The following is a 19,276-nucleotide window of genomic DNA, read 5'->3' on the forward strand; positions in this document are numbered from 1 at the left end:
TTCCCTGCTTCTCAAGGCAAGACTCAATATTATAAAGATGTCAGTTCTTCCCCAAATATTCTACAGGTGTAGTGTGATTCTAATGAAAACCCAGCAGAGATTTTTGTAACAAACTTGACAAACTGACACTAGAATTCATTTGAAGAGAAAATGAGTAAGAACAGCTAGGAGATTTGGGAAAAGAACAGTGGAGACAAAGTGGAGAAACATAAAGCAGAAGGAATTGAAGAGGCCAATAAACTCTTAGATTCTTACTGTTCACTATATTAAAAAGTCCAAATGGATTAAAAGGCTAAATGTAATGTATAGGCCAAATATAACTATAAAAGTAACATCTGCGAATTTTTTATGTAATCTCTGGGATAAGAAGTATGATAAAAATCTTGAACTATAAAAGTGATAAATTTGGCTACATAAAAAATTAGAATGTCATGAGACCAAGAAGCACCAAGTTGAAACAGAATTGACAATAAATTGGATGAAAGTTATTTGCTACCTAAATAAAAGTCAAAGGACCAATACTCAGTGGATGAAAGTTATTTGCTACCTAAATAAAAGTCAAAGTATTAGTACTCAGATTATATAACATGTTTGCAAATCAGTTAAAAAAAAAATGAGTTTAGGAAAATGAAAGATTTGAACAAGATAAGTGGCAAATGAGCAAGATTTCCAGCTTCAGTAATAATTTGGGGAAGGCTAATCAAAGCAGTGAAATATTTTTCACCCATGTGTCAAGAAGGCTTGCAAATATTTTTAGTTGCCAAAGGTGTGATTAACAAATTGGTGGGCACCTGAATCAGTACAGATTGTCTTTTGGCTCAACTTGGTAGCATAAACACCCATTAAACTAGTGATTTCACTTGTCCTAGCAATCTACTTATACAAGTATAAGTAGATTAAAAACAATAAAAATACTGTTTTTAATAAGAGCTTGGAGATAACCTAAATGTACCTCCATGAAGGTTAAATAAACTAGGAAACATCTATATTGAGAAATAGTACATCAGCTAGGTACAGTGGCCCACGCCCTGTAATCCCAGCAGTTTGGGAGGCTGAGACGGGCAGATCACCTGAGGTCAGGAGTTGGAGAACAACCTGGCCAACATGGTGAAACTCCGTCTCTACTAAAATACAAAAAATAGCTGGCCATGGTGGTGCACGTGTGTAATCCCAGCCACTTGGGAGGATGAGGCAGGAGAATTGCTGGAACCCGAGAGGTGGAAGTTGCAGTGAGCCCATTGCACTCTAGCTTGGGTGATAGAGCAAGACTGCATCTCAAAAAAAAAAAAAAAAGAAAGAAAGAAAGAAAAGAAATAGCACATCTAGTTAAAAAGAATGAAGTAGACTCCTTGAAGGCAGCCACCCTGAGCGCCTTCTGTACTCCTGTAGCAGGGCTGTGGACATCCAGGCTGTGCTGGGGGAAAGAGCCCACTTTTACTTACTGGCTGGAGGCATCCAGCAGCCAATTCAGAGGAGAACCTTCTCACACTCGGTAACTTGGCTATCGCATCCACAGGAAGTGTACAAGCCCCGTCGGAAATACAAACGCCACCAGGGAGCAGAGGAGCTGCTTGATGAAGAATCTCGAATCCATGCTACGCTTTTGGAATATGGCAGGTAATGAGCGGGACCCAGTCTAGGTGTCTTTTTTTATAAAACCATTTAAAAGAAAAGCTAATTTAACTTGCTTCATTTGGATTAACTTAATTGGCTTCTACCCGATTGAGTTTCTACTTTCAACCATGAGATTTCCAATATCAGGGACTTTTCTATGGTAATGAATTGCCTGTTTCTATGGGTATCCTTTGTAATTCTTCTCTAGGAATGTGCACCTGGCTCTGCCCTCCTTTGGGAGTTGGGGTGTTCCAGGCATTTGCAGAGGCTAGGGTAGTCTGTCCTTCATGCTCCTGCTGTTTATTAAAACCTTCAGGTAAATGAATGCCATGAAAGCAGTTTCAGTGATTACACTGTAAGTGTTAGAATAATAATTTTAGTTTCCTGTGAATATTATCCTAACTAGGAAAACGAAGACTTCAGAAGTAGTTTTATCACTTCTAAAAAACATCTCTAGTTAAAAAAAAAAACAAAAACACACCTTATATCCTTAGTTTTTACTTTTAAAAAATGCAAGAACATGCTTCTCCCCATTGAATTTTTTGGTTGACACTGGATATTAACCTCCTTTTGTCACCTTGTGCATTCTCTTTCTAGGGTAACTGATACCTTGATGTGAGTAAGTCTCCTTGTGCTTCCTTCCTTTGTGTTGGGAGAGGCTCCCGTGTGCTGCTCTGTCTCACTGCCCAACCCTTGTGGAGTGGCTGGAACTAACTGCACTGCCACTGGCATTTCCCTAAATGAGCATCTGATAGCTTTGTGTGCTCTCTAGGGTACTGGAGAGAACCATCGAGAAATTAGGCTTAATTATTCTAGTTTCCAAATGGAAGTGCATGCAGTTGTTTTTGTTTTGTTTTTAATTTTTTTCTTCCTAGGAATAAAAACTTGTCTCTTTCAAAGGAAGTTGAAGTAGTTCTGGCCTTAGGCTAACTAGTAGTTCACTAGTTACTGCAGTGAATTGAATGCCTCCTCCAAGTCAGGCATCACTAGGACTAGCTATGTAATGAAAATGCAGAGTACCTTGTTAGCAGTTATTAGTGATAATTATTAAGAATTTAAAGACAGCAACAACAACCAAGTGCAGGACCCTTCTAAGCATGGGGCACTGTGCTAGTGGATGGCTTGTGTGCTCAGGAAGCCAGCCCCAGGAATGATGAAAGAGTCTCTGTAGCCATGCCCAGCTGCAGGTGGACAAGTGAGGCTTTAACTTGCTGATTTAGCCTCCCTGCCTGTCCTCAGGAGTGATTGATACAGTTTGAGCTGAGAGTCTGGCTTGGCTCTCTTTAGGAAAGGAAGCAAGACAGGTCTTGCTTGACTCTTTTCAAATTCTGAGAGTAAGAAAGAGCGGTGTCTTGATACCAATTTTGGCTCCTGTTGGTACGGTCATGCTGACTTCTGCTAGTTTCTAAGGCTACAGTAGGCATTTTCCTGAAGGTTTTAGGTTTGGGCTTTTAAGGGGCAGGAGAGAGATTATTTTGTTTTCTTTTTAGCTTTTTTGGCAAGGAGAGGGTAAGTTTGTGGTAGGTCAGGTAGTGGGTACTTAGGACATTCTGATAGTATATTTAGCTAATTCTCTTCTTTGAGACTAATAATAACATTCAGAAACTTTAAAAAATGACTTGCTTAATTAAGGTAATATATGTACCAATATAAATGCGACTAGTGTGGCTCAGGAACAGAACTTTGATTTTAATTAAGTTAAATTTAAATTTAAAAATTCATGCTTGATTTGGTTATTGGAAAGTGTTTATCTTTGGAATAACCTGGGCATGTGAACCTACTAAGCTAATTTTAAAAATTGTGTGTGTGTCTTTCCTTATATTTCTTTTGTACTATGCTGTTCTAAATGTACATACATATATAATTTTGAGCAGTTTGTTCAATGTAGAAAACACTCAGTAAATGTTAACCACTAGCTGCTGTCATTATTCTCCTTATTGTAATCATTATTAGCAGCAACAGTTTTCAGTTTTTTTAATGCCCTCAGATGTGACCTTTTCCCCTTCCATTTCTCCTTGTTCTTGTGTGTTTATGTATGAGTGCAGAGGGAAAGCTTACCTTTGGCCCTCTGAAGGTTCACTGAAAATGAACTGACAAAAGGTAGATTAACAGGAGAGAATGGCATACATAATTTATTACTGTGTGGGGGAAAACCACAGAAGTGTGACTACCCAGTAACCCAGTGGTGTCCAGATGCATGTATATCCTTCTTCACAAGGGAAAGGCAGATAGGGAAATACGGCAATTTGAGGGGTAGTAAATGATGTTTAGGGGAAATAAATCAGACCATGGTTAATAAATTACTCTCTGGAAATTGAATGGGATGGAAACAACATGGTTTGGGTTCTAGGTATCTTATTCAATTTTCAGTCTCTTGCTCTGTGGTAAATACTGAGATTTCAGGGAGTGTATGGAAGACACTTGTGTTTTTTTTTAACGGGTCCTGTCTTTATACAGATAAGAGAAAAAAGCCTATTCTAACATCTGCTGAACTTCAAATACCTTTAATTCAAGTTACTCAGCATATTGTGGTGCTGTATTTTGGGGTGACAGCCCATGGACTCCTTGACTTACTACTTCTCACATTAGCCCTCTCTGTAGCCACAAATATGGGAAGTCTCACCCTCTGGCCCTTTTCTCCCCTGCCCCCATCAAGCAAGTCTGGCCCTCTGCTGGCCCCATGACTCACTTTGCCCTGTCCTCCCTTTCTTTAACATGGCAGCATTCTTGACTTCCTCACCCACCCCCCACTGCAGTATGGCATCACAGCTTTAGGAGTCCAGATCCCCCTGCCAGTGTTTCTATCTTCTACCTTATCTTACCTCTTGTCAAGGGAAAAGTATTTTGACTTCTAGAGCAAGAAGGTCTGAAATCAGTGTTCATTCTCTGGGGTTGAAGGTCACTAATCAGCCTTTTACCCACAGTGCTCTCTGACTTTTAGGTCAGCATTCCATCTTCCCCCTATTTTGGCTCTAACTTGCTTACATAAAGGTGAATTATGAGCCTTGTCAACTATGCTGAAGGCCTTAAGGACTGTTTATCTATTAAGAACATGTTTGGGTATATTTTTCTAAGTGTTAACGGTGTGACGAAAACAAGACTTACAGTTTTGATTTCGGATGTAAACAAAATTGCACACCTATAATATTTCAATTTTATTATGGGTTCGGTCAATTTTGAGAGGCTAACTTAAGCACCTAACCATGCTATGAAACTGATACTATGGGGAAATGCATTTTATGTGTTGTATATTCGACTTTTAAGAGGAGGTTTGGAGTACAGCCACCAGAATGCTGGAGTTAGCCTGTTCCTCAGTATTCATGCCTTGAAATCATTCTAGGCAGCTCAAAATTAGGCCTTGAATACTGAGGAATAGGCTAACTTCAGCATTCTGTATTAGTAAATAAAACATGGCATATCTCTCCCAACCTGTTTGTGTCTCCTATGAAGATAAAGGCCAATGGCATGCTCATAAAAGGTATTTAGTAAGTTCTTGTCAAATGAGTAAAGAACAGAGTTCACAGTCCTTAGTATTTAGGGCTTTTTATGTCCTTACTTTGTTATGTATTCCAAATAGATAACTGTTCTTAGTTTGGCCCAAGGTAATTGTTCTTGAAAGTTAGTTTGTTTTCTGGAATTTTGGTGTCCAGTATGGTAGCCACTAACCATGTGTGGCTATTGAGCAACTGAAATGTGACTAGTGTGGCTCAGGAACAGAATTTTGATTTTAATTAAGTTAAATTTAAATTTAAAAATTCATGCTTGATTTAGTTATTGGAAAATGTCTTTGGAATAGCTTGGGCATGTGAACCTACTAACCTACTAATTTGAAAATTGTATGTATGTCCTTTCTTATATTTCTTTTGTACTTTGCTGTTCTAAATGTACATCCATGATTTAAAGACCAAGTCCTGGGTCTAAGCTATGAGGAAGTGACCTGGATGATGGGAGGAGCTCTTTGGTGCTTACAGTGTGGATAGCAAGCGTTGATGCATCAGAGCTAAAGAGGAAAGCAGGAGCGAATGGAAGCATGCGGCACTGCAGATCAGAGTGGCATTTGGGGGAAATGGGCAGGGCCAACAGGAAAAGAGGAAAGCAAAGCAGCAGTTAACAGGCAATTGAGGACAGAGCTTTGTCATGGAAACCTCACTACTGTGTGACATGGAGGAGGCCTTTAGAAAAATCATGTGGATTCTATTCATGCAGCAACCATTGATTGAGTGCCTACTATGTGCCAGGCACTGAACTGCCAGGCAATGGCAATATTGAAGTGAATGAAGCTGTACATGAATGTTTATAGTAGCACTGTAAATATATTGCATAATATATTGCACAATTATGAATTTAGCAATTCATAATTGCTAAAAAGTAGAAACAGCCCACTTGTCTATCAGCTGATGAAACAAAATGTGGTTTACCATCTAATGGGATATTATTCAGCCATAAAATGGAATTAAGTCATGATTCATGCTTCAGCCTGGTTAAACTTTGAAAATATTCTTATGAGTCATAGAAACCAGACACAAAGGCCACATATTGACTGATTTCATTTCTGTGAAATCTCCAGAATTGGCAAATTCATAGAGACAGAAGGCAGATCAGTGGTAGCCAAGGGCTGGGAAAAGGGAAAAATTGGGATTAACTGCTAAGAGTACCAGAGTTCTTTTTGAGGTAATGGAACTTTTCTTGATTTCAACAGTGGTGATAGTTGCACAACATCATGAATACATTAAAATCCAGTGAGCAATACACTTTAAAATGGTGAATTTTATATTATATGAATTATAAGTCAGTTTTAAAAATATTTTTTAAAAGTGAATGAAGCAAATTTCTTCCTCTCCAGGAGCTCAACAGACAGGCTTAGAGGTTTACTCATGACAGATAATTATGTTCACCATGCAATGAGTGCACTGGCTGTGTAAACACAGAAGCTCACATATGGGGGCGCTAATGTAGTTTTGGTTACTTAGAGGAGTCTTTCCAGAGCCTCTGTCTTTAAGGAGGAGTAGATGGGTTCTGGGAATCAAGTCACTCAGATTTGGTTGTTTACTTCCTTATTTGGAAAATCCATGAAGTCCCTGGACCTTAGATAAGGGCCGTATATCTTCTGCCCTGAAAGTCTTCACAGACTAAAGGAATAAAAAAAGCAGGATGAATACTTGAGATGCAAGGACACTTCTGTAGGAGTGGGAAACTTTGGGAAGACCCTGTATTGTTCAGGGTACCCTGGGAGAGAAAACAGAACCCTCCCACTAGTTTGAGTAGAAGGGATTAGTTACAGGGCTGGATGAAAACTAGGCCGAGCCAGGGTCAGCTCCCAAGCTTCACATTAGAACTGGAGCTCAGGATGCTGTTTCTGCCTCCAGGATCAGAAAGCTAGCTAGAAGCCACTGTGATAGCTGCTAGCCCCAGAACCTGGTTATTTCTACTGTGATCCACACAACACAATGGAACCTTTATGTCTCCCTCTCTCCTCCTTTAACTGTTCAATATTCAGAACTCTAGCAAATGAATCTGATTGGCAGAACCTTAATAGTACTCAGAACCCTAGGTGCAAGAGAGTATGAAAATAGTCTCTTTTCCAGCCTCTGCAGTACTGGAAGATGGAATAGATACTAAGCCAGTCCACAGAATCTACCATGAGGTCCTTTACAGAATTTGTGTGGATAGCCAAAATTTAACCTTGGTCTGCTACACTTTGGACTTACAGGTTTGTTTCTAAACGGTGGGGGCACTGTGCCCAGCAGTGATTTTTTGGTCTTCCCAGTTATAGAACAATCTGTTGCAAGGTCAGATGATACTTTTGGCTTCTTGATTTCCATGCTTTTTTCGCTTATGTTTAGTTGAGTTGTTCAGTGAATATTGGAAAAACCAGATGTAAAGGTAGAATCATTGCTCTCAGGAGAATGATACAGATGTGTAGTAGTTGCAGGTAATCACCATCTGGGAAGTAAGAGGAGCATGAACAGATGCAGGATGGGTAGCCCAGGCTGAGCACATGTGCAAGGGGGATGCTTCACAGGGGAGAAGGCTTTACAACTGAGGGGTGAAGGGTGAGTGGAGAAGCAGTGAAGAGAAGGGAACAGCTTAGTGTGTGTAGAGCTCTCTTCAGGTAGTAAGTGTAATAGGTACGCAGAAGGTGCTGCTGGTGGGAGTCGAAACGGTTGTTAGGCTGAGCCATGGAAGAGAGGCCTTATGAGACTCCTGAGGATGATCTGTTTTTTGATGAGGGAAGAGGCCTGCCATTGATGAAAGTGCATCAGGCCAATGCAGAAGTTGGACAAGGAATGGGCAGAAAGAGTGTGGGAAGTGAAGCTGGAGGACCAAGACCCAGGTGAGAAGCCAGCACATGACACAGCAAGTGAGGCATGCAGAAGCTAGCCTTTAATTTGTTCTTTATTTTTATTTATTTATTTAGAGGCGGAGTCTAGCTCTGTCGCCCAGGCTGAAGTCCAGTGGAGTGATCTCATCTCACTGCAACCTTCACCTCCCGGGTTTGAGAGATTCTGGGGTTTCAGCCTCCCAAATAACAGACTACAGGCATGTGCCACTATGCCTGGCTAGTTTTTGCATTTTTAGTAGAGACAGGGTTTTACCATATTGGCCAAGCTGGTCTTGAACTCCTGACATCAGGTGATTGGCCTGACTCAGCCTCCTAAAGTGCTGGGATTACAGGTGTGAGCCTCTGCACTCGGCTCATGTTGTTGTTCTTAACTGTTTGCATTAGCTTTATTTTCTTACAAATTACTTAAAGGTGTATGGGGCTTGGTGCTTTGCGTTTTGCTTTTTGTTGGGGGTTGAATGGTTTTTGCACTGGTATACTAGCTTTTTTAAAAAAACATAGATTAGAGCCAGGAAATAAACTCTTTTAAACTGAATTATGCTTGTGTGTTTCTTTGAATTTAAAGTTGTGTGATGTGAGTACACATTATCGGCATCATGCTTGGATTATAATTGAGAATAAAAAGTGTGCTAGACTCTATGTTATGGAAGTAGCCATTGAAGAGCATGTTTGGCTTAAGCAAAAATATTTACGTTTGTTTGTATAGATATTTTTTAAGGCTTTTAGCTTAAATTGTGGCTCAGAAATGCTGTTCCTGATTCAAAAAGTCATGATTGCACTTAAGGAAAATGTTGTACTCTATACTGTCTGAGACTTCCAATTTACATTATAGTATTTGCATAGCAAGTAGGGTGGCTGGCCCTTTATTCAAAAGACAGTGGAATATGTTTGTAATTTAGGCCTTGTAACATTTTCTCTAGTCACCAAATGGCATAAATTCTCTTGATGCTTTTCATGTAAAAAGTCAACCAAAATGCATTTGACTGAATTTATTATAATTTTTTGAGTAGTAATACAACTCCTTTTTTGTGGCCTGCAGGAGGTATGGATTTAGCCACCAGAGCAAAACAGAGAAGGTAAGAAAAGCATAGATAATGGGAGAGAATACTTGAGAGGTGGAAGTGACTTCTCTTACCTCTGACTGACACTCACAGGCTGGGCAGCAGCTCCCTGGGAAACCCAGGAAGGGAATGGCAGGGCTGCTGCTGCTCAAGCCCGGGTCCCTGGACAGGCTGTGATGGCAGGGATGTGTGAGCTGCTTTTGGCCCCCGCATCCCCATTCTGGCTTTTCTAGCTTGCCACCTCTGCAGATTGGGGAGCAAAGCAGCAGTCTCATCCTGGGGCTGGAAATGAGGGGTGATAGAAAGTTGTGGCCCAGGGTCAGTCACGTGGGGTCTAGTAGCTCTACAGTATGAAGATGAAGTTAACTGAAGTCCACTCTAGACAGTTGTCAACAGGATACTAGCAGTGAGGTAGAGCACAGCTGTGAATTACAGGCCCACCCTCTGCTGAAGCAGCATCATTGAAGAGCCAGGTAAGTCAGGAGGGCTTTTCTAACTTCACAAATGATGCCTGAAGGTTTCTGTTAATTTATGTGTTACTAATGATGCTGCATTGTCAACAGCAGGGCAGGAGAATAAATCTTAAGGTGCCAAACCCCTTATGTGTTCCAGGCTCTATGTTAAGGGTTCTGTATGTTTCCACTTACTCCCTTTAACAGCTCTGTGAAGAGGGTACTTATTTTTGCTTTTCAGGTTGGAAAGCTATTGCTCAGAGAGGCTCAATCATTTGTCCAAGGTCACACAGCTCTAAAGTGAATTAATAAGAATTTGAACCCAGAGGCCTGTCTGACATAAGCGCCTGTGTTCATAGCCACTGCCTTCTAAATAATAAAGTGTCAGCCAAAGTGGTCAGTGGCCTCTTAAAAGATCTATTATCAACCTCTTATTATTCTCCACCTGAGCCCCAGATTTTTTGAACAGGACTTATTCCCCCTGATGTTCCCCTGCCACCCACTCCACTGTATAGCTCCTCTAGGCTCCCCGTCTGCTTCCTGTGGTGATTGTTATCTCAGTCACTGCAGGCATCAGCAGTGTGTCTTCTGGATTTGAGTATATCCTGTTGTATCTGGTATGTAATAAGGGTTTGCTGTGTACATTTAGTTTGAAATGTAATTTGAGTCTGAAAAGATTGTCTTTATATATGACTGGGCAATTTGGTTATGATTGGAAAGGTCATGAGATGTTCATGAAATAATGTTCAGATTGTGCTTTTCCTGTCTTTCTTATGTCAGAGGGCACGTTTAAATTAGAAGTCTCATCCCCTATGGATGCGCCCAAGCAGTTAGGAACTCAGAATGTTCCCATGGGCAGTGGTAGACTCGTTATAGAAAAGCATCCTAGAGTTGGGAAGGCCCAAGAACGGCATCTGAGACCAAACCTCTCTTTTGACCCTAGAGATCCTTAACATGCAGGGATCAGAGGTCACCCAGCTGGTGGATTACAGAGATAGAATGAAAACCTGTAGCCCATGATTGAGGAGGAGGAGCTAATCCAGGGTGCCTTGAGTTTGATGTGGTTCATTTAGAGCCTGGGACTGAGTCCAGAGCATGCTGCTTGATCATCAGATAAGGCGATTTTCATCCATCAGACCAGTTGTATTCAAACTGGATTACTCTAAGCAGTAAATGTGTCATTTTTCGTCATGATTCAGTGTGCACGGACTACTACCCCCAAAACAAAAGTTTCACTAAGCGGTACTTAACCCCTCACTATAAAGCACTCTGGCATGTTCTATTATGTTAATTTATACAGAGCTAGTCATACCTGCCAAATTACTTTTATGTCTCACTAATTGGTCTTAATGGGTAGTTTGAAGGAACTCCTTTAGTAGTGATCTGCTTTTGAAAGTGTTAAAGTAGGGAGAAGATCCAGTAAAAGTGCAGGCGTAAGTCAGACAAATGTGTGTGGCCTGAATTTAATCATTGAGCAGTTGGGACATGGAAATAGGCATTTGCCAGTTCCTGAAGCTTAACCTGCCTGCCCTGTACTTGAGTGGATGTTCAGGCCTTTGGAGTATCCATTCTCTCGGGGTGGTGCTGCTCTGCATGCCTCTTGGCAGTATTGTCCTTTTTCTGCTGAGTCTCCAACTCCAGTGCTCAGCTGTTTTCACATCTTCCCTTGTAGGCTGAGGACAAGAAAACGGCACTTTCAGCAGGGCTGTCAGCTACAGAAAAAGGTGATGCCCATGAGGAAGATGAGCTTCAAGCAGCTGAAGAGGTGTGTGGTCCATGTAGGTCTGAGGTTTCTGTGTAAGTCATTTTGGGAGAAATTGTACTCTTATCCCTAGCTTTTCCAAGTGGCCAGCACCTCCCACAGCGAGTGGGCCTTTCACACGTTCGAGTTTCCTTTTGTCACCTGTCTTTGAGGCTCACATAAGACGAGATCAAGGAAGACACCCTTGGATATCACCACAAACATCCATGTAGGCATATTGCTTCTGTCTTACCTGTTCAGAACCACTCACTGCTGCCCCGATCCATTCCTCTTTCAGCAGCGTATACGATCGCTGATGACCAAGATGACCGCCATGGCAAATGAGGAGGTGAGAGGGAGTGGGGGAGGTGTGGGGATGGGGACTTGGCACCACCTTGCTCTGCTGGGGGTCTTCTCCCAGAAAGCCCACTTTCTCCAGAGCCCTCCTTACACCAGCATACCGTACTTCCTCTTCCCTGGGGAGTTCCTTTTGGTAAACTGTTGTTAATGCCTAGTGCTGCCATCCATGGGAACCTCTAGGAGGGAGACTTGAAGGACCGCTGTGAAAGCATAATATTCCTGGTGGGAGGCTCACAGGGCCTCTGCGGAAGACATGGGGCTGGCCCTGCCTCACCGTAACTACGAGTTATGCCTCATGCTGAGGCAGCTCTTGTTTTCTGCTTTCTTGTTACACTATTTAGGTAGGAAGCAGGATCTTGACATTATAGTTGGTCTTTCCAGATCTCAAAGCCTGTCCAGAAGGTGTAGCTAAGGGCTTTGAAAGGATCATTTCTTGTGTGGCCTGGGAAGGGCCTACGGTAGTAAAGAGGTATTTTAGAGTTCTGAGATTCTTTGTCCTTTTCCATGCTCTTCTCTATTCCCTGTGTCCTAGGCCTGCCAAATCCCCTGCAGGCTCTGTTTGTTGACCCTCAGGAGGTGAGATCTTGGGGTGGGGCATAGAAGGGAAGAACCATTTTTCAGGGGTGCCCAGGGTCCGAGGATAATCTAGCACCATCAGCTCAGTGACTCAGGAGGTAGCTGCATGTTTGTCCTGAGGCTTCTTTTCACCCTTCCTGTTGGTAATACATGGCAAAGCCAAATTATTTATTTCCCTAGGAATATTATCTGTTTTACCGTAATAAAGTGTTCAGATTTTCCAGTGCTGTGGAAGACAAAGCTTGGTTTTGAGAACATTCCCTCCATTTGCTTGCAGAGCCGTCTCACTGCAAGCTCCGTGGGCCAGATCGTGGGACTCTGCTCTGCGGAGATCAAGCAGATTGTGTCTGAGTATGCAGAGAAGGTAGGTGGGGGCCCAGCTGGAGTCTGTGCCCGGGATAATGCTCCATGGCTTTGTTCTCCCACTTCCCCACCCCTCTGCCCCACCAGTGCTCTGTGTTTTCTTATAACTCACCAGCCACGTTTGTCAGAAACACACTAGGCTTTGCCATTCACAACCATCAGCACTTGTCCATTAGTTAAATTAATTTTCTTCTGCAGTGTCCACTTTTCTGTAAATATAAAGAGAAAACCTGTCTCACAGAACAGTTAGCCACATTTAATAAATTCATGCCAGAGGGTATGGGATGAGCATTTTTCCTTCTCTATCAGACTACTTATAACTTGGGCTCCGTTTGGTGATTGGGCTGAGGAATGAAGTTTTGCCTCTTAGGAGATAAACCCCATAACTCAGCCAAACCCAAGGCAAAAATTTTTGTTCTACTTTATTAAAAGAGTATAGAATGAAGAAAAGCCTGAAATCATATTTCAGAGTTCGCTTTTTTTTTCATCCTAAGGAAAGGCAGGAGGACCTTGAATATTTCAGGGAGACGGTGATTAATCATTTTGCACATAACTGATTCTGGTCTGGCTGAGATGTAGTATCAGTAAAATCAGATTTACGGGACACTGTTGCACATCCCTCCTTCCCCAGCCCTGTCCCCCTAAAATGTTGATGTGTGTTGAAGCATCCAGCTTGCTTGCTTTTTCTCAGAATCCTTTACTACAAATTAGCTCTGCCTTGACTCTTTGTGACATATTCTTCTGAAGTGATTGCACAGGTATGATATGGTCAGGGAAAAAGTGTCCCCAGTAATCTGGGGGTGTTATTGGCTATGACGCCCCGAAGACTTTTGGAAAACTGTTTTAAATGCCTAGTGCTGCCATGCATGGGAATCTCTGGGAGGGAGACTTGAAGGACCCTTGTGCAAGCAGAATATGAGTAAGTGAAACAGCTTGGAGTGTCTCCAGGTGCGATTCCTTTGTTTCCCCCACTCTCCCAAATAAGTGCTTGTTAACATGGGCTTTCTAATCCAACTCTCATAGAATCCAGAGTGTTTTCTTTTACCACCTAGGAAAGATGAAACTGCTTAAAGTGTCATCTGAACTTTGACCAGAATAGGATTTTTGTTATCCTAAAAGTACAAATGAAGATGTAATTGTGGAAAGAGTATTAATTCACTGTCTGAGAAGAAATTGTCTTGGTTTCCTGTCAGCACACACACCTGAATGGCAAGAGTTTATACCTGCCCTTATGTTGCCACCGAGCATTGCTGAACCCAGTTTTTTAGGAAAAAACAAAAGACAACTGGATAGAGCAACCAATGCTGTTTCTATGGGGAGCATGTAGGAGCTCTGATGATTGTAAGAGGAAAAGCAGGCAGGCAGAGCCCCTGTAGTTGGGAATGCATCTCTCTTTCCACCCCTTCCACTGCCTAGGACTCCTGAAGCTCACCTGCCTTCCCCAGTTACTCTGCATTTTGCATGTCTCCTTCTGGATCTCTCGTGTCTTTATCTCCTGAGCATTTTCTTCCTCACCCTTGACCAGTGATCTCTATCCAGCTTTGATGGTTTCTGGGGTTTACCTTGGACCATATTTTGCCTCCATCCCATTCTTCTAGAAAAGAGTGAAATTAGGAGTAATTTGGACAGGAAGCAATGCCATGATTTTTTCCAAGGTCATATTTGCTGTTGATTCTTGATGAACACAGGTTTGGACTGTGTGGGTCCACTTATATATGGATTTTTTTCCCAACCAGGTGTGTATAGTAACTACAGTATTCATGAGATGCAAAACTGGTATATATGGAGGGCCAGCTTTTCATATATGTGGGTTCTATAGAGCTGACTGATGAGTATGCACAAATTTTGGTATATGTAGGTGGTTTTGGAACCAATCCCCCACATACACGAAAAGATAACTGTAGTTAAACTTCTGGTGGAGAACTGGAGGTGTCAGACATTCATTACTTGATTGTGTTGTTTTCATTGGGTTGGTAATATAGCATTGAAGCTGATAGTTTTTTAAAATTAAATTGCCTTTAATCCTATTCCCATATTGCAGTTATTTTATATTTGTATATTATCTTGCAGTGTTTGTTCCCAGATTTCCATAGTTGGGCATGGTTGCAATCATCATATATGTCTAAAAGAGATAGGACAGTGAGTGCAGTGCAGTGATTAAAAACACACCATTTGAATTCATATCGTGGTTCATATCTGCCTTTTTCATTTCCCAGCTGTGTGACCTTGGCCACTTATTTAACCTGTCCTTGCCTAGTGTCTGCTTTATAAAATGAGAATAATGTTGCTTTTCTGGTAGGTGTTAGGAAGATTAAATGAACTGTGACCAAAATTCCTCAAATGGTACCTGGCACATTATAACTCTTCAGCCATTGATAGCTTTATTTTCATTTTTGTAGTCCATTTTTTTTTGTCACTTTGCATCCTAAATATTTTCTAGCCTTCTCATTTATTATTTTTTTAAGAGAGTGCGTGCTTTTGTCTCTCTCCCTCTCTCTCTCTCTCTCTCTCTCTCTCTCTCTCTCTCTCTGTGTGTGTGTGTGTGTGTGTGTGTGTGTGTGTATTCTGAGATAGGATCTCACTCTGTTGCTCAGGCTAAGAGTGCAGTGGTATGATCTCAGCTCACTTTATCTTTGGCCTTCCAGGCTCAGGTGATCCTCCCATCTCAGCCTCCCAAGTAGCTAGGACTACAGGCGCACAGCACCATGCCTGGCTAAAGTTTGTACTTTTTGTAGAGATGGGGTTTTACCATGTTGCCCAGGCTGGTCTTGAGCTCCTGGGCTGAAGCCATCTTCCCACATCAGCCTTCCAAAATGCTGAATTACAGGTCTCAGCCACTGTGCCTGGCCATTCCCATTTATTTTAATAAATATAATTTATTTGTTAATACAGCACAATTCATTAACATCTTTTTTGCTAGACACAATTTTAAGCTGTTTCTGTTTGCCATTGTGGATAATATTGTGAAATATGAGCAGATAGTTTCTGGTAAGAGGTTTTCTAGGTGTTGGATGACTGGATTGTGACTCCCTCTGTGTGTTATAACTGCATAAAATACTATCAGTGATGAAGGGACTTCCCAACATATGCCCCCAACATTTCCAGCTTTGATTTTTTGTTTGTCTAACTTATTGCTGTAATAACTATAAAATGGCAGCTCTTTAGACCACTGAGAGGATTGAAGATGGTTCGGCATAAGTACAGGTTACAGAGGTGTAACTAATAAATTCCAGGTTTGAATACAGGACTCTTTACTCTGTTTTATTCTCTGAATTGTCTGTTACAGACTATAGTCATGTAATGCTTTCCTTGTGAGTTTGAATAAAGTCTGTACTTCAGATTTAAGTGTATTGTCACTGTGATGCAAGTATTTCTTAGGCCCTTTATTTTACTTTTGTATAGTTTTTCATTATGTACTAGGAATTTGTACCTAAATTGGTCAGTCTTTATTTGTTCTTGTTTTCAAATGAGAGGTTCATTGTCTTTCCATCGATCTGGTGAAATAATCACATGTCAGCTGGTCTTTTATTAATTGTTTAATTGTTTGGCATATGTAAAATTTATTCTTCTTTAGCCTAAAGTGGGAACCTGCCCTAGTTTTCCTGTTTATATCCACTTATCCTCCTACTGTTTGTCAAATAACTTCTTTCTATTCGTTTCGAAATACTCAATTCTAATTTTTTTTTTCTTTTTTTGAGACGAGTCTCACTCTGTCACCCAGGGTGAAGTGCAATGGCACGATCTCGGCTCACTGCAACCTCCCGGGTTCAAACAATTCTCCTGCCTCAGCCTCCTGAGTAGCTGGGATTACAGGCAAACACTACCACACCCGGCTAATTTTTGTATTTTTAGTAGAGACGAGGTTTCACCATGTTAGTCAGGCTGGTCTCGAATTCCTGACCTCATGATCCGTCCACCTCGGCCTCTCAAAGTGCCAGGATTCCAGGTGTGAGCCACCGTGCCCGGTGGTGATTCTATTTTATAAAAATAGTCTTACATCTAATGTAAACTGAGTATGGCCTTTTTCTTGTTTTGTTGGTTTATGGTTCTATTTTATGCAAGTTCTATGCTAAAGTCATGTTTTGTGTTTTTGTTATTTGCTTGATTTGTTTTTGTTTTGTCAGTGCTCTCCAGTGAAATGCCTAGTTGGATTCACCTAGGAACATATCTGTGGTTGAACAAGTTGGGTGTATTGCTGCTTGTAGTAAGGGAAAACACATACCAGTGGGAATCATGAGGCCTTCCAGTAAGAGGGTATCATAAAGGATTTAGAATAGGATTTGGACTATGTAAGGTGACTTGGAGGAGGGTTCAGGGAAGTGGGACTTTGCTTTGGGTTCGATGCTATAAGGAGGGGCGAGTCTATGAGACATGAGGAAAATGAATCAAGGTTAAAGCTATGTATGCATAGTAACCAGTATAGGGGATATTTAGTCATTATTGGGATTCAGACAATGTTTGTGTTTTTGTTCATGTTCAGACGTGTTCATAGTCATAGGATGACCTTATCTGGTATTGGTATTCTTTGAAATTGTTTGTGTTTTGCCACAAAGCCTGCTTATGAGTGCAAGCCAGCACCCCAGCAGCATCAATGCCTTGCTAATAGTATCAGGCTAGGTTTCAGATGTCAGGGGCTGCTTTTCTAATCTCACGTTGTTTGTGTGGTTATCTAATGCTATGTGGCAATATTGCCACAAATGTAATGATTTAAAGTAACAAACATTTATTTAGTTATTTAGTTATTATACTTTAAATTCTGGGGTGCATGTGCAGAACATGCATGTTTGTTACATAGGTATACATGTGCCATGGTGGTTTGTGGCACCCATCAACCTGTCATCTGCATTAAGTATTTCTCCTAATGCTATCCTACCCTAACTCCCTACCCACCGACAGGCCCTGGTGTGTGATGTTCTCCTCCCCGTGTCCATGTGTTCTCATTATTCAAATCCCATTTATGAGTAAGAACATGTGGTATTTGGTTTTCTGTTCTTGTGTTAGTTTGCTGAGAATGATGGTTTCCAGCTTCATCCATGTCCCTGCAAAGGACATGAACTCATCCTTTTTTATGGCTGCAGAGTATTCCATGGTGTATACGTGCTACATTTTCTTTATCCAGTCCATCATTTATGGGCATTTGGGTTGGTTCCAAGTCTTTGCTATTATGAACAGTGCTGCAGTAAACATACGTGTAACACACATTTTTTTAATCTCACTGTTTCTATGGGGCAGCAGTTGGGCACAGCTTAGCAGCACCCTCTGTGACTCTTACAAGGCTTCAGTCTCATCTGAGGCTTTCCTGTGGAAGGATTTGTTTCCAAGCTTACACGGTTATTGGCAGCATTCAGTTCATTGCAGCATGCTCACTGAGATTATCAGCTTTTGCTGGCCATTAGCTGAAGGCTACCCTCAGTTCCTTGTCATGTGAGCCTCCCCTATGTTGCCACTTATTTTATCAAAACCAGCAAGGGAGGGCTTCTCCCTGCAGGGAAGACTTCTCCTTGTAGACATTATAGACTTATATAATGTAATTACATATATGCAATCAAAAGATTATTTTTCTGTGGTGTATTCTATTGTTTAGAGCAAGACACAGCTTCCATGCACACCCAAGAGAAAGGGGTTACACAAAAGCAGGTGTGAACATCGGCAGGTGGGATTCATGGGCCATTGTTGAGTTGTCCACCATGGTTTGCTTATTGGTCTTTTAATCTTACTGCCACAGACTGGATTGAAACTGGGCACTGGCAATACTGCCACCTTCAGGGTCTCAGTAATACACCTTGGAAATAGAGTTGGGATTGAGGAATGCCCAGGAGGGAATCTGTTGGTAGTATCTGAGAAAAACCCACTTAGGCTGAGGTCAGGAATTTTTTTTTTCTTTGTGAAGAAAGGGGACAGGATGATTTGTGGGGAAGATCAAGTGTAAAAATGATTTTGTGACCAAGGAATAAATTGAATAACCTGCCTGGTTTGAGTGTTTGGAAAGTTGACAGGCAATGGGATATAAAAGCCAGGTAAAAAACGTGCAGACTTCTCTTTCACTAGTAAAGTTCACAAGTTCTTATAAGAGTGTAACATAACATGTGTCTCAAAGAAAGTTCCTGAGCTATGTAACTCAATTTAATATGGTTCTTTTAGAGCAGCAGAAAGAGAAATGTGAAGAAGCTTCCAGATATATAATTCATAAATGTCTGTAGACTCTAAGCTGAGTAGCTCCATCTGCCATTGTTTCCAAAGGGTAACAACCTTCCTTGAATGTGCTAGAAAAAGCACCACTGTGCTTTTTGTGTTGATGGCTAATACTCTCACTGCATCATAGCACTTATTTTTACAGGGAAGAAGAACCTATTAACATGATTTACAGAAAACCAAAATGCTTAACTGTCCAAAAAATGCGTCCACCCCACAACCTCTTAAGCCTCTTTAGGATCCAGAAGAAAGAAAAGGAAGCCGGGCCAGGGAAAGTGCAAGGTCCCTGGAAGGGCAGGAAGGGACCTTCCATAATGTTGCATACTAACCAACCATACAGTATTTTGACTGCTTTAATACTTAGTCTGCCAACTAAATTATTCATTGGCCGACTTCTCCCTAAGACAGGATCTTGGAACATTTTGTAGTTCCAGAGGCACAGATTTGTCTTAGGGAATCAGAACCTGAGTGCCTTTTTCCTTATCTTTTTGTACCCTTATCTATTTAGTTCTTAAAACTTTCATTATTTTTTAATTCTAAAAATTATTTAATTCATATAGGCTGTCTTCTTGCC

General features: G+C 41.3%; 1 protein-coding gene across 2 annotated transcripts in view; it reads left to right on the forward strand.

Annotated features, from left to right (window-relative positions):
- CCDC93 (CCC complex scaffolding subunit CCDC93) overlaps positions 1 to 19,276 on the forward strand; it is a 90,315-nt gene that overhangs the window by 24,848 nt on the left and 46,191 nt on the right. For both annotated transcript variants that reach the window (XM_003931540.4, XM_010342156.3), the window contains exons 7-11: positions 1,517 to 1,617; positions 8,997 to 9,033; positions 11,143 to 11,235; positions 11,510 to 11,560; positions 12,425 to 12,511. In XM_003931540.4, coding sequence (XP_003931589.3) covers positions 1,517 to 1,617; positions 8,997 to 9,033; positions 11,143 to 11,235; positions 11,510 to 11,560; positions 12,425 to 12,511 — 369 coding nt within the window. The remainder of the gene's footprint in view (positions 1 to 1,516; positions 1,618 to 8,996; positions 9,034 to 11,142; positions 11,236 to 11,509; positions 11,561 to 12,424; positions 12,512 to 19,276) is intronic.

This window comes from Saimiri boliviensis, chromosome 5 (genome assembly GCF_048565385.1).
Source record: "Saimiri boliviensis isolate mSaiBol1 chromosome 5, mSaiBol1.pri, whole genome shotgun sequence".
Classification (NCBI taxonomy): Eukaryota; Metazoa; Chordata; class Mammalia; order Primates; family Cebidae; genus Saimiri; species Saimiri boliviensis.